Raw genomic sequence first — 13,625 nt, 5'->3', positions numbered from 1 at the left:
AAGTGATTTGGTTAAGGTAACCCAGGCTTTTATTAGCCTGTGTTAACTTAGCTTGTTTATTGGTTGAGAACAAGGTCCTGGGAAAATGGAAGTAAGAGGAACTTGTCGAGGGTGAGAGGACTGTGGGTCTGTCTGGGGCTGGCCCACTGACATGGGGATGCTGGCACCGGGCCCCTGCCCCTGAGGCCTCACTCCTCAGAATTGATATCCGGGCCTTTGCGTGTTCCTCCTGAGGAAGAACGGCTAGGCTTGGTACTCAATAAATTAAACAAGTTATAAATACAAGGGAACTTTTCCTCTGACATATTAGGAAATAAGGTAATAGGTTCTTCACTTTGTGGATAGCTAATGGTTTAACTACTTAGGCACCAAAGTGCTCCATAAACTTTTCAGAAGGATATGTCAAATAGAGGCTACTGAGGATAATTTCACTTTATTTTCTCGATGACTCAGGAGTTGTCAGAAACAACAACGTTTTAGTGTGGTTAGCTGTGAGATTCCTTCAGGGTCTAATGAGGTGGGCTGAACCTCTTCTAAAGGGACCCATATTAATTTAACCCTCTGTTGTCGTCCCCCGCTTTGAGCTTTGTCTTCTCGGCGGTCCACTCCTCACTGCAGTCTCCGTCCCTGTTCCAAGCAGCGTGACTCCCATTTGCTGCTCCCCACTCGCCGGGCGTACTTCACATGCTCCCTTTCTTTCATAACTCCCCACCATAAATAATTCGTTTCCTGGCTGGGAAAGGTGGCAGAAAGGAATGCTGAATACTGACATTTCTTTGTTCTGGGGGTTGAAGTGACAGTCATTCAGCTTCATTATGGAAAACATTCCTTTTAACAGTTATGTATTGCTAAGTTGCGTTTAGAAATACACATTTATATTTTTAACATGTCTTCAGAGGCAGTTTATTAATAGACTAATCGACAGCTGCAGTAGAGCTTGGGAGGTAATCTCTCATTTCCAGCTGAGGAAGCCGAGATTCTGCAGGAGGTGGGCAGAGCAGGACCCTGTCTGCGCGCCCTGTTTGTGTGATTTTTTTCTTTTTCTTTTTCTTTTCTTTTTTCTTTTTTTCTTTCATCTGATGAGTCTCCTGGGATCTTGCACAGTGCAGGCATACAGCAGGCTGTGAAATAATGTTTACTGAAAACGTAGGTGGAGTGTGGATTTCCCCTTTTGGTAGATAGGACTAAGAATGCTATAGAAGAATCAGGAGCGCGTCAATGGTATGTTTACCTGCAAAATCTTTTGATTGTTAAATAAACTGCCCTTGTGGCCATTCACAATTGCTTGAAACTTGTTTTTCCTTGAATTAGCTCATTTAAACAAGAGCCTATGAGGGATATAGAAGTAAAAATTAGCCTTTCTTCCAGCTCCCCACCTACCAAAGTGTTTTTATCTGGATAAATTGTCGACATCAGTTATGTTAATATACAAGTGCCTACAACAAAGCCTGTAATGCTTGGCAATTGACGATAGATCATGGAAGAGTTGGGTAGTTAGGGGGTCCTCATGGGGCTAATAGTAATTTACTGAACACTTACGTGCTCTGTGCTGGGGGCCCTAAACCGTTATCGCCTTTGATCTTTGCTATAATCCTCCAAGGTAGGTGGTGGTCTCCTTGTTTATATTTGAGAGAATTGAAACCAGAGGATATTACTTTCTCAAAGAGCAACTAAGTGACAGGGTTGAGATTTGAAACCAGTTGTCTGAGACTCTAAGGCCTGTGTTCTTTCCATCCTGTGCCCTATCTACTCTGGTTACACGCAGAATTACACTACACACACCTGTGCATGCACACAGGGAGCTTTGGAATTAAGTTCCGAGCAGATGTTATAAAGGCTGCTTTGAAACGCTCTGCCTGATTATAAGACATACATTCCTCTAAGACAACGCCCTCTCCTTTTCCTCTTTAAATCCACATGCCATGCTGGAAAATGCAGAGAACAATAGTTTTCATTCCTCATGACCAAGTTCCCAGCAAAATTCTGCCCTCATGTTTGCATTCCACCTCATAATCCCTAAACTATCTCCCAATTCTCATTCCCTCTACTCCAAGGAGAGCTCGAAATGACCACATCTCTTCCCACTTTCACTTCTCCCTTCAAGGAAGCCTACTGAAATTCTATGGCACACTGGTTTTCGGTACATCCAGAAGACAACCTACAAAGTATAGGAGGAGCTCAAAGAAATCAATTGTGTAATAATGAAAGGAGAATGGATAATCCAACAAACCACGAGTTGATCATATCTCTAGATTGCTTTGGGAAGTATGGATATTTTAATAATTTTAATTCTTCCAATCCTGGACACAGGATATCTTTCCATTTGTCGCCTTTAATTTCTTTGATCAGAGTCTTAAGATTTTCAGTGTATAGAATTTTCACCACCTTGGTTAAATTTATTCCTATTTTTCTATTTTTTGATGCTATTGCAAATGGAATATTTTTTAAAAATTCATATAATTTTATCATTAATGTACAGAAACACAATTGTTTTCGGTATGTTGATTTTGCGTTCTGCACGTTTACTGGGATGATTAGTTCTAATAGTTTTTTTTTTTTAGTAGTCTTTTGGATTTTCTATATATAAAATCATACCATCTGCAAACAATGCCAGTTTTACTTTTTCCTTTCCAATTTGGATGCCTTTTCTCTTCCTTGTCTGATTGCTCTGGCCAGGACTTCCAGTACTATGTTGTATGGGGGTGCTGGGTGCTGGCACCCTTGTCTTGTTCTGATCTTACAGGAAAAGCTTTCAGCTTTTTACAGTTATGATAGCTGTGGGCTTGTATTACATGGCCTTTATTATGTTGAGGTATGTTCCTTCTATTCCCAGTTTTTGAGTTTTTATCATGAAAGATTGTTGCCTTTTATCAAATGCTTTTTGGCATCTATTGAGATGATGATTGTCTTTTATTCTGTTATGTGGTGTATCACATTGTTTCCTTCCCTTAACATATCTTGGATATAGTTCCCTTTTGTTTAAAGAATTTCTTTTTTTATGGCTATGTGGCAGAAGTTCTCAAGCCTTCATGTCCACCGAATTGTCTGGAGAGCTAATAGAGAAGATAGGAATCCAGGATCCTTGGGTCAGGACAGGGCCTCGGTCTTTGCATTTTGACCACTTTCCCCAGGTGATTGTGTTACGGACCAGAGGTGAGAACCACTGCCCTTTCATATGCCCTTAGATGGCCATGCTATTTTTATTTACCTGAGGGAAAAATAAGGCTATTTGGAATGTCTTGGAAACCCTTTAAGGCTGTCGAAGCTGGAGTATGATGTACCAGGGCGGCGGTGAGGAGGGGTGGAGTGGCTTACGTGCAGTGACTTCCTTGACATTTCTGCTGTTCTCTTCGCCCCCGCCTTTGCCTTCTTGGTCATGTTTCCGAGATCCACAGCACGTGAACGTCAGGTCTCTTCTCCTGCCTCTAGTGCTTGTTGCTCTTTTCCTCAGCCTTTCTAAGCTGCGTCTAAGGGGTGCCGCTCTCCTCGCCCACTGCCAATCAGCCAGACACTCCCCGGACTGGTATTCCCAGGGCAGTGCCCGAGGGAAATGTTGTAATTCCCCAAATGGATTCTTTTGTGTGGCTGGAGGAAGTAGAAAATAGAAAAAGGAAGAAATGATTATTTAAAAAGTATGTGAAGCTTGGTCTACGGCTGTGCTACCCCTGTACAAGCCCAATCCCATCTGATCTGGGAAGCTAAGCAGGGTTGGGCCTGGTTAGTATTTGGGTGGGAGACCACCTAGGAAGGCCAGGTGCTGCAGGTGTAAAAAAAATAAAAAATAAGGGATTGTAAGCTGACAAGGTCCTTGCAATCTGTGAGGTCAATTGAGGGTTGCCTTGCTTAAAAAAATAAAAATAAAATAAAAAGCATGTGAAACTTGGGAAATGTGCTTAAATGCAGTGACATCTGGGGCTGAGCACTTTGTCCTTTTGAATGACTGTTCCAGGTTTACAGCAAGCAGCTTGGTGTTCTTCACACTGTGCTCTCCGGCTCGAGGGACTCCTGGTCCTGTGTGGACACAGGGCCACCGCTGTGTGCAGTGGGGCCACCTCTGTGCATTGGGGCAGGCCTGGTGCAGGGTTTGAGGAAAGAACATGCTTTTCAGTCATCATTGAGTGTTAGACTTGGTCAGGATCTCAGATGTCACCTCTGTTTTTGAAGTTTCATTTTTCATTAAAGGAATCTCTCTAATATCTGATAGGCAAGCATTTGAATTTCTGAAAAGGTCAATGATGAAAACTGCAGACCATGGAAGAGGATTTATCTTCCCTTCAGGATTTCACAGTGGGTTCCTTCATAGGTTTCTGACACACATTCTTTTCAGTGGCTCCTCAAAGATATCTAAAGGTGATGATTATGGTTCGATTGCAGATTCTTTCAGTACTTCGGACTAGACTTAAGACCCCAACATTAGTCTCATTTAAAGCAGTAAGCATCCTTATGAACTCTCTGATCTTGGCTGTATCCTTGTGCTATTTTTACCATTTCCAATTGAGAGTCCCAAGTAGAGAATAAAAGAGGAAGACAGGGCTTCTGACTGGTTTGATGAATCATTTTGCCTGGAACATGGTGGTTCTTGTTGAAGTGGTTTTAAGGGGGCATGAATAAAGGAATGACTTGAGACTCACTTCTCCTTGCTAATATTTTTGCTTTTATAGGAGGGAAACCATCAGATCCTGGGTTAATTCTGTCTTCAGCAGCATAGGCTGTCCGTGGAGAGTCATCTTCAAGGCTTATCAGAAAATAACTATGAACAATGGGCCTCTATAGAGAACATTCCTCCTCTTCCCAATGATTTAGTTGTTCAGACTTTAAATTCTTCTGAATGGTTGAACCTATGGATGTGTATGCAACCTCCGTATGCTGTGAGAGAGGTGGAGGAAAGAAATGTGAATGATTTTAAGGGATCAAAGGGTGTTTATGTATAGAATTAACTTCATTTCAAGTTTCAGCTGAGTGTAAAGTTTGTAAATTTCACATCCCTACTTAACTGTTTTTAAAAATTGGGCTTGAAACCAGTATCTTACTGGGCACAGTGAAATGAACGTTTAATGCTCATTTTCTTCTCTTGCCTTTGACAGACTGCTATTGATCAGGACCCTTAGTCCAAAGAAGAATTACTGTTGTTAATTAGCATTATTAGTTGACATTGGACTGTTCGGATGTGAGTCATATCATAGTACCTGACATATATTAATCTCATTCAGGAGGGAAGTTTCTGTTATTTTATATCAGAGAAAACTGTGGCCAGAAAGGTTTAGTAACTTTGATAAGGTCACACAGCTAGGAAGCAGCAGAACCCCAATTTTAGCCTCCAACATTGTCACCATTACACACTGCGTGTTCTGAATTTCAGCATGTTCTGAAGTTCACTCTCCTTAAATTTCTGGAGGCTCCTCAATGTACCACTGCAGACACTATTTCAGCAGAGAAAAGGTGGTGGTTTGGAGGATGATTTTCTGTCTTTGATTTTCATGAGCGAACGTTCAGTCCTTGACTTAGTTCTAAGTGGAGAAGGAGGTGTTGGCAGGCTCAGGAAAGGGAGAAAACAGGAAATGTGGTATGTTTGCCAGTGCCCACTGTGGAAACAGGAGCCCCTTTCAATAAAGAGTTCTGCAGATTATTATTTGTTGATGAAAATGGTGCCGGTGGGGAAGACTGCAGGTACAGAAGCCAGGCATGTTCTCATCACAAAAAAGTTCGGGCACAGATCTGATTGTAGACCGAGGTTAGTTTGGTATTCAGCCCGCTGACTAATTAGAGTGATTCATAGTTCATGCAGAGACCATGTTTGGAATTGGAAGTCCAGCATTGCTACAAATAATAGAGGGGAGGTGGTTTTCCCCTGCTGTTATGAAACTTGTGAAATGTCACATTATCACCTCCTGTCATGGTGACAAATAGGCTTTTGCACTGATCTCAGTATCCAGCTAAATGCTTTCAAATTGCCTCGTTGCCTCATAGGTTTTTGAACTACAAATGCTTTTAAAGCACCACTCAGCTTACCTTACTACCAAAGAATAGTCATAATTATGATAATTAGCTCCAGGAAGTGCAAAGCACTGTGCTAAGTGCCACAGCAGTATTTAAGAGCTTGGGACCAGTGTCAGAAAGGAGGCTTGTTTGGTGGGCGTTCATAGGAGGTGGCAGGTGGGCAGGGGGCTTAGCACCTGTTGCTTTCCCATTGACTATGAGTTTGGATGTGGTTGAAGACCATTTCCGATAGGGGTTTGGCTGCCTCTCTTGTAGTCCTGATATATTCAAAGGATTGTGATACAAACTGTGCTTAAATGGAGTGAAATGTCTCTTTCTGGTAGCTAAAGCCTGGCAGTGATAGGCAGGGAGTTGAAGGTTTGAAGCTTGAAAATACTGATTTTCAGTGATGATATCTTGAGATCAGGTGTGAGGAATCGGGTAGTTTCTTTCCAGTAATAGTTAATAGAGCCAAACTTTTGCCGCACGTGTGTTTGCGTATCTTATTCAGTGCCATCGTTTAACATGACTCTTCTGTGCATGTTAGATGCTCTCTTGAGAGGGGATGAGTGGGGTAGCGTTAAAACCGGAAGCTGGGACTTGCTCCATCTCTGCATGCGCCCGTGAGAGTGTACCTCAAGCTGTGACCCTCACCTGGCATTGACTTGTCTCTGAAGGAAAACGGTCCAAGCCCTGGTCCAAAGAAGCTGTTTAATCTTTTCTTTATGACTCTTGGACTTAGTAGTCAGCTGTAAATAGTGATACATGAAACTTTAGTCAGCAGACAGTGGTGGGAAGCAGGATGTGAGGGTAGGAGGCACTGGCTGGGGCTCTATCTTAAGTCGATACGAACGAGGAAAGCCAAGTTCTTTTCCTTTGTCCATCAGGGTCACCCACGAGACTACAGGGGTGGAGAAGCAGGGAGCAGGACAGAGGCGTCACTGGAGCCGAGACCCAGTTGGGTCTCCAGGACGGAGCACCAGTCCTTGCCCGGCACTGCATGGGAATTTTAAGGACAAAGGTCTTGTTGCTCAAGCTTACGTTTCAATGAATAGATCAGATGAACATGTCAGGCAGTGAGTGATGAGACAATGCTGTTATGAGCAGCAAGTCAAAGTTGACCTGAAGGCACAGGGTTAAGGCTTACTGCTCTGTCGACAGGCTGGGGGTTTATGGGTTTGGGGCTTGTGGCTTATGGCATATGGGGTTCGGGACTGTGGGGTAGGGAGGACGAGAGTAGTGTCACCTGCCGCCATGCAGCGGGGACGTGCGTCTGGAAATGTCTGGAGTTTGTTTGCTCTGAAATCCAGTAGTGGAGTGACTGAGAGTATCCATGGTCCCATTGAGTTTTCAGAACAGTTTCCTTAGCAATTCAGATCTTCTCAGCCAGAAGGAAAGAAGGCATTTGTGGTGAAAACGAAGACAGGGGTGGAAAACAGAAGACTGAGAAGTACTATTTGGGGGTGAGCTCTCATGTACTGCTGTGTATCCACGGCATCTGTGTACGCCATGAGCCCCACCACAGAATTTAGGGGTCACAGAGCATGTTCTCGGAGAGGGATTCGTAGAGATTTCGTGAGCGGGCCGGAGCCCCTGCAGCGGCCCCCTCTAACGGCTGGTCTGCTGCTGATTCTTAGACGTACTTTTCTCCTGTGGGAATTTATGAAAAAATATATGTAGAATAAGATATTGTCGACGCTGGAAAATTGCTCACAATTGGACACATTAAGAGGAACCTAGGAAGAAACTTAAAAGATGAAAGTGAAAAATTCTGTAATGTTGGAGCTAGAAAGAACCTTAATAGTTATGTCAATCCCCCCTGCAGCGCCCCGCCCCTGCCCACCACAAATAAAGGTACTGTATGTAGCTGGAGGAGAAGTGACTCGCACAGGATCACAGCTGGTTACAAGCAGAGCTGAGACTGGATCCAGGTTGACCCGTGGACCAGTGCCATCTTCCATCTCTTGTGGTCCTGCATTCTTGCCCTGAATTCTTATTTCTATTCCTGTCACTGGGAGTTGGGGAACAATGAGGACCCAAGGAAATGCTCAAACTCCTGGGGCTACTGGAGGCAGGAGGCCATCAGCACATCACAGGCTGGAGGAGCAGCCAAGTTAGCATGACTGGAGGTGGGCTGGGGCCAGCGGGAGGCTGGGAGACGATGAATCTGGGAACAGTTCTGTACATTCCAATGGCTTGTTAATTGTGGCCTGGTGATTTCCTGTGGGGCAGTGGGGTAGGCAGGACACCAGTCCCCAGGCCGAGTGACTGAGTGTCTTTTAGAAAAGGACCTAATCAGTTCGTTAATAGCAATGTGTAAATTGTTTGACCATGCCTTCACGTAATAATGGTTTAAAGGAATGTTTGTATCTTAGCGGGGTTCATTGAATAATGTTTTGTTATAATTTTAAGTACACTTTTTAAATAGAAATATGTCATATGCTTTCTGTGTCTTATGTGTGTGTCACAGGCAAGAGCAGAGGGCCTGGTTTTGCCTTTGATCCTTGGTATTGGTGATGCTATGCTCTTAGCATGACTAACCCAAAGGTGGGCACTGGATCAGTTTTTTATTCAGAACGTTAGATGTTGACAGGAGCATTTTAGACATCCCTGAGAGTCTGCTGGTGAACGTGGCACTGGGTGAGGTGTCATTTTAGAGGGATGGCGCCTAGAGCTCCTTACAGCCCCCTGTAAAGGTCGGCCCTAAACAGGTCCCTCTGACTCCTTCCTCTCCTGTTTGGGATGAGAACTGGATTCCATTCAGTGTGACCGCCTGTTAAGTCTCTCCTCCTGAGTTTTATTAATGGTTTCGGCATTAGGACTCTCTTTCAGGTCTAAGTTTCATTGCATTTCATTTTATATGACTCATTGCAATTAATGACTAATATTGGCCAGCATAGGGCTTTGATGTTTTTAAGGTGTCATGACATACATCAGCTCATTTGGTTTTCACAAAAAACACTGTGACCTGAGCAGAACATGGTTCTTGTCCAGCAGGTCCAGCAGTTGTAAGAATTAAAGGTTGGAGGAAGAGGTGTGTCCCACAGCTCCACAGCTGGGGCCTGAGCCCAGTGTTCCTGATTGCCAGACCAGAGTTATTCCTGCGACCCAACCCCTCATCTTGGGATAAATGCTTCCTGGAGTGCTGAGGCTGCAGAGAGGGAGGGTTGTGGAATCCACCAGAACCCGGTGGAGTGGGCTGAGAGCCCAGGGAGAGTCCTGAAGTCCTAGGGGAGCTACATTCAGTCCTCATGGAGAATTCATTCAGGGTTCCTGAAACGTTTTGTGTTGACAAAGCACACCATGGGAACTTTATAGTCTTTTGCAAACATAAGCAGATGAAAAATGTCCAGGGAGGGCTTGGTGGCATCCTGTATAGATGGCTTCGTTGGCTCATGTGTACTACTCTTCTAGCTGACCTACAGAGTACTTTGACCAGTGGTGTGGGAGGGACGACAGAAAAGCCCTCCAAGGTGGTCATGGTAGGAAAAAGGCCACCCTCAGTGCCTTTACTTTTCTGATTTCTGTGCCAGTGCCCACCGGCTGGGTGGACAGTGTTGGTTCTCATTCTTGTCTCCTGAAGGAGCTTTGCCAGGGCCCAGAAGGTCTTCTGCAGCCACCACAAACACGGAACGTGTCTGGCACTTAGGGTAACTTCTAGACACTCTGGAGGTTGTCCATACTCTCCTGGAGGCACTAAGGATCTTCTCAGGCATGAGCCCTTTCTGTTGACGCTCATCCCTCAAATTCTATGGAATTCTATGGGCCAGCTGGGGAGTTGTTCCCTCATTCAGAAAGACTTAATTATGAGTCCTAATTCCTTCTGCTGGCTAATAGTTAACCAACAAAAAACTTTTTATATTATTAAGTAACTTCTTGGAAAAAGTCACAGGAGAGTTTTTTTTTCCCCAGCTGAGGCTGATGTATTTTTAATTGTACTCCCAGCATTAACCAACATTCTTAATCGGATCACCAGCAGCTGGAAGCTGATTCAGCCCAGGCTGTCGGCAGCCTGCCTGGCGTTCTACCTTGCTGGGCTTGCACGGGCGTTTTTCTGTTTTTGACAAGCTAGTTCCATGCAGGCCGCTCTGGACATGCTGAGGGTTCAGGTAGGCTGGAGACCTCTGTCCTGGGGGCTACCTGGTAGGGGTTTGAAGGGGAGCTGGGTCCTTGAAAAAAATTAGTTAGGTTTGGTTTTTGTTGGTGTGCCGAAGGAAGTATATCACATCCATTTGAGAAGATTTGGAGAAGTCAGACAAAACAAAGCCACTCCTCTGGCCTTTCTTTTTGGGCAGAGGCCCCCGGACTAGTAGCCTCGCTGTTTGCTCTGTAGAGGTGAAAGGTAGAGAATATTAGGCTGTACTTCGGTGCACTGTAAAGGGCACAAATTTGGGAGCCAGACTGCTGCCTGGGTTTGAATCCAGCTCCACTCCTTACCGGTGACCCCGGGCAACTTCCTTCAGCTCCTAGTGCTTCAGTTTCCTGTCTGTGACATGGAGATATCTAACAGGGCTGTGAGAATTAAAGGAGTTACTGTGTAGAGGCGCTAGGGAACAGGACCTCACACATGGCAAGCTTTTTAAGTGTAGCTGTGATGCTTACATCTCCGATATTAATCTGCTTCTTCATCATTTGTCTGCTTTCTCTAAAGTCGAATGGAGGATAATAGCTCCAGTAATTTGAGTTTCTGCTTACTCAGAGCTTGATATTTCTTGTTTCCTTTCATGTTCAGGCATGGAGCGTTCATGGTGTCTTGGTGACAGCGGTTGCGCATGACAGTTCACACAGTGCAGCGTCTTGTGCATGACCATTCCCGGGAGCGGGAGGGAATGCCCTGGGTTTGCCATGAGTGCGCCGCCGCGGGCCGTGATGGCAGCCGAGGGCTGCTAACGCAGCAGCTGTGTCGCTCGGAGGTCCTTGCCTTCTCCGGAGCTCTGCCGCCTCCGCCTCCAGCTCCACTGCTGTAGGGCGAGACTTAGGCGTGTCCCTCAGCTTTGCTGAGTGTTCCCTGGCACCTAGTCATGGCCGAGCTGGCTATGACCTCATAGGGTTAATATGGAAGGGAAGGGTGTTTGGTAGTGATTCATTGCTGAGATTTAGCAAATCGTTTTTCTGTAACTTTGATTAGGCCGTGCGTACGTTGTATAGGGGTGATCCCCTGCAGGTTTTCACTTTCTGCTTTAATGTTCCTTTACATTTCACATTTCATCTTCGCAGTCCTCCTCCTCTGAGGTTAACAGCGTGGTGGTTCTCCATTTGACACTGAGGCCAGACAGCTCAAGCTTGGGACTTAGGAGGTGTGACGCGATCTCCGATTCTCAGAAGGTGGCCTTCTCTCTGGGAGTTTGGCCTTTGCACCTGAGCAGGGTGTTGAACTGCTCCCCAGGCTGCTGATTAAGTCACAGGGAATGTGAGTCTTCTCTCAAAGGAGCAAAGCTTTCCCGTCAGTGTGCCCCTGCACCGTCATCTGACACACACACACACACACACACGCACGTGTCCTCTACCTGCACAAACGCAGTAGCCACTTTGCTCCAGCCTTTTCTACTCTCGTCCATGTAGGATTTCCCTTTCCTAAAGTTCTGCTTTTGTGATTCACAGGATCACAAACATCCTGTCTGTCTGCATGGTGGGTCATATTCAGAGTCCACTGACCGCCCTGAAATTACCTGGTCTACCTCACAGTCCTCATTCCTTGGGCTTTCCTCTTTCCCCTTCAGAACCACTTTCTCCTGGACTTCCTTATTCATTCATTTGCTCCAACCTTCTTGCCCACTTTCATTTTGTTACTTGGACTTGTGGGAACTTTCTTTCCCCTCCTTCTTTGCCCAGTCAATGGTAATGTGTTAGCCTGGGTTCTCCAGAGAAATAGAACGGTGTGTGTGTATGTAATTGATCCATGTGATTATGGAGGCTGAGTGGTCCCATGGTCTGCTGTCTGTAAGCTGGAGACCCAGGAGAGCTGGCGGACAGTTCCAGTCTGAGTACAGAGGCCCGAGGACCAAGAGAGCCAAGGGTGGACATTCCTGTCCTAAAGTTGGCAGACTCAGACCCAGGAAGAGGCAGGTGATTCGCAAGGCCTGGGAAAAACAGATGCCCCAGCCTGAAGGCAGGCAGGCAGCAGAAATTTTAACTTGCCCTTTTTGTCCTCTTCAAGACTTCAACTGATTGGATACGGCCCACCCACATTAAGGAGAAGAATTTTCTTTCCTTAATCTGCCAATTCTTAATCTATCCAGAAACATACTTGCAGACACACCAGAATAATGTTGGACCAAATATCTGGGTGCCCTGTGGCCTGGTCAAGTTGACAAATAACATGATCATAGGCAGCGATCCCTAAAGTCTCATTTAAATCCCATTTGCTTCCTATTTTTCCTCACTACATCGACTGACCCTTGACTGAATCTAGCTGGATTCCTCTTACTCTTGTTGACTTCACCAGAGCTTAGCATTTAATGGCACCTACCTCTCCACTGTTCTCTGATGATTTTTTTGTGAAGTACCTTTTGCCTCTTGTACCAGGTTTGAAGGACAGAGACCATCATTCCTGCCACTTTTGTCTCCCCCATGGGATAGAGTGCTGGATCCTGTGGGAGGTGCTCACTAGAAGCTTCTTATGTTAGCTCAGTTTCCCAATGGATGAAACAAAAGACACCGAACTCGGCTTTTGAGATTACAGACCAAAGCGATGGGTTTGGGCACTCCGGGATCTTGCAGCTACAGGCGGTTTGAGAAGGGGTAGCCCGTATTTGGTGTATAGTAGGTGCCCAAATGTTGAGATCCTTGAAATTTTCAACAAATGCTTTTGGATTGTCGTAGGTCTCATGGCTTGGTGGGGAGAGCAGTGCACTCTAATTAGCTACGTATTCTCAAGCAACTTGCTGTTTTTTTGGCCCCATGTCCTGTCTGTCAATGGAAATGGTTATGCCTCACCTGCCTCTTGGATCTTGTGAGGATGGAATAAGAAAATGATGAATGATAATAATAGCTAATTTTACTGTTGTATATGGTAAACAGGGTCCTTAACACACATTTTACATGGCAGCTTATTTAATTTTATAACACTCTGAATTATCTTCTTTTTTTTTTTTCAGTCAAGGGACTGAGGTCCAGAGAAATTTAATACCTTCCTCAAAGTTGGAAAGCCAGGGAGCAGCAGGGTCGAGCTGCTAACCCAGGAAGTCTGGCTCCACAGTGCGCACTCTTAGCCACTGTCGCGTGCTTTAAGAGTGTGTGGAAGGCATCGGGAGCTTGGAGAGCTCTGCGGCTGTTTTGAGACCCATTCGAGCAGGTCCTGGAGGTGGTTCATGCTTAATGCTGTCTACCCAGGCTCGGCCACAAATGAGTTGAGAGCAGGAATGTGCGAAGCGGCTCTCGACTTGTCAGTGCCTTTGCTCGCCAGAATGACACGTCGGATTCATTACAGACATTTCAGACAACTCGGGATTTTGCTGCTTCCCAGACAGTCTCCTCTCTAGTTGCCCTCTAATTTACACACTTGGCTCAGGTCTTCACCTTGTGGCCTGGCCTCGGTTGTAATTGAATGATCGCTGGTGTCTGTCTCCCTGTGGACTGTAGGCTCTGTCAGAGCAGGGGCAGAGGCCGTTGTGTTTACTGCTGTGTCCCTAGTGCCCAGTGTGGCATCT

At 45.4% G+C, this 13,625-nt stretch overlaps 1 protein-coding gene and 1 pseudogene across 4 annotated transcripts in view; both read left to right on the top strand.

Moving 5' to 3' along the window:
• Positions 1-13,625, top strand: part of MYO5B (myosin VB) — a 288,112-nt gene that overhangs the window by 50,066 nt on the left and 224,421 nt on the right. The window contains exon 1 of one of the 4 annotated variants that reach the window (XM_036230033.1): positions 7,209-10,085. The exons of the other annotated variants lie outside the window; for them this stretch is intronic. Coding sequence (XP_036085926.1) covers positions 10,053-10,085 — 33 coding nt within the window. The 5' untranslated portion in view covers positions 7,209-10,052. Of the gene's footprint in view, positions 1-7,208; positions 10,086-13,625 lie in introns of those variants that run through there. 4 annotated transcript variants of the gene reach the window in all.
• LOC118610584 lies at positions 3,647-3,766 on the top strand (annotated as a pseudogene).

The sequence above is a fragment of the Rousettus aegyptiacus genome, unplaced genomic scaffold (genome assembly GCF_014176215.1).
Source record: "Rousettus aegyptiacus isolate mRouAeg1 unplaced genomic scaffold, mRouAeg1.p scaffold_m13_p_12, whole genome shotgun sequence".
In the NCBI taxonomy this organism is placed as follows: Eukaryota; Metazoa; Chordata; class Mammalia; order Chiroptera; family Pteropodidae; genus Rousettus; species Rousettus aegyptiacus.
Note: the sequence above shows the minus strand (reverse complement) of the source record. Positions and strands in the feature narration are given on the sequence as shown.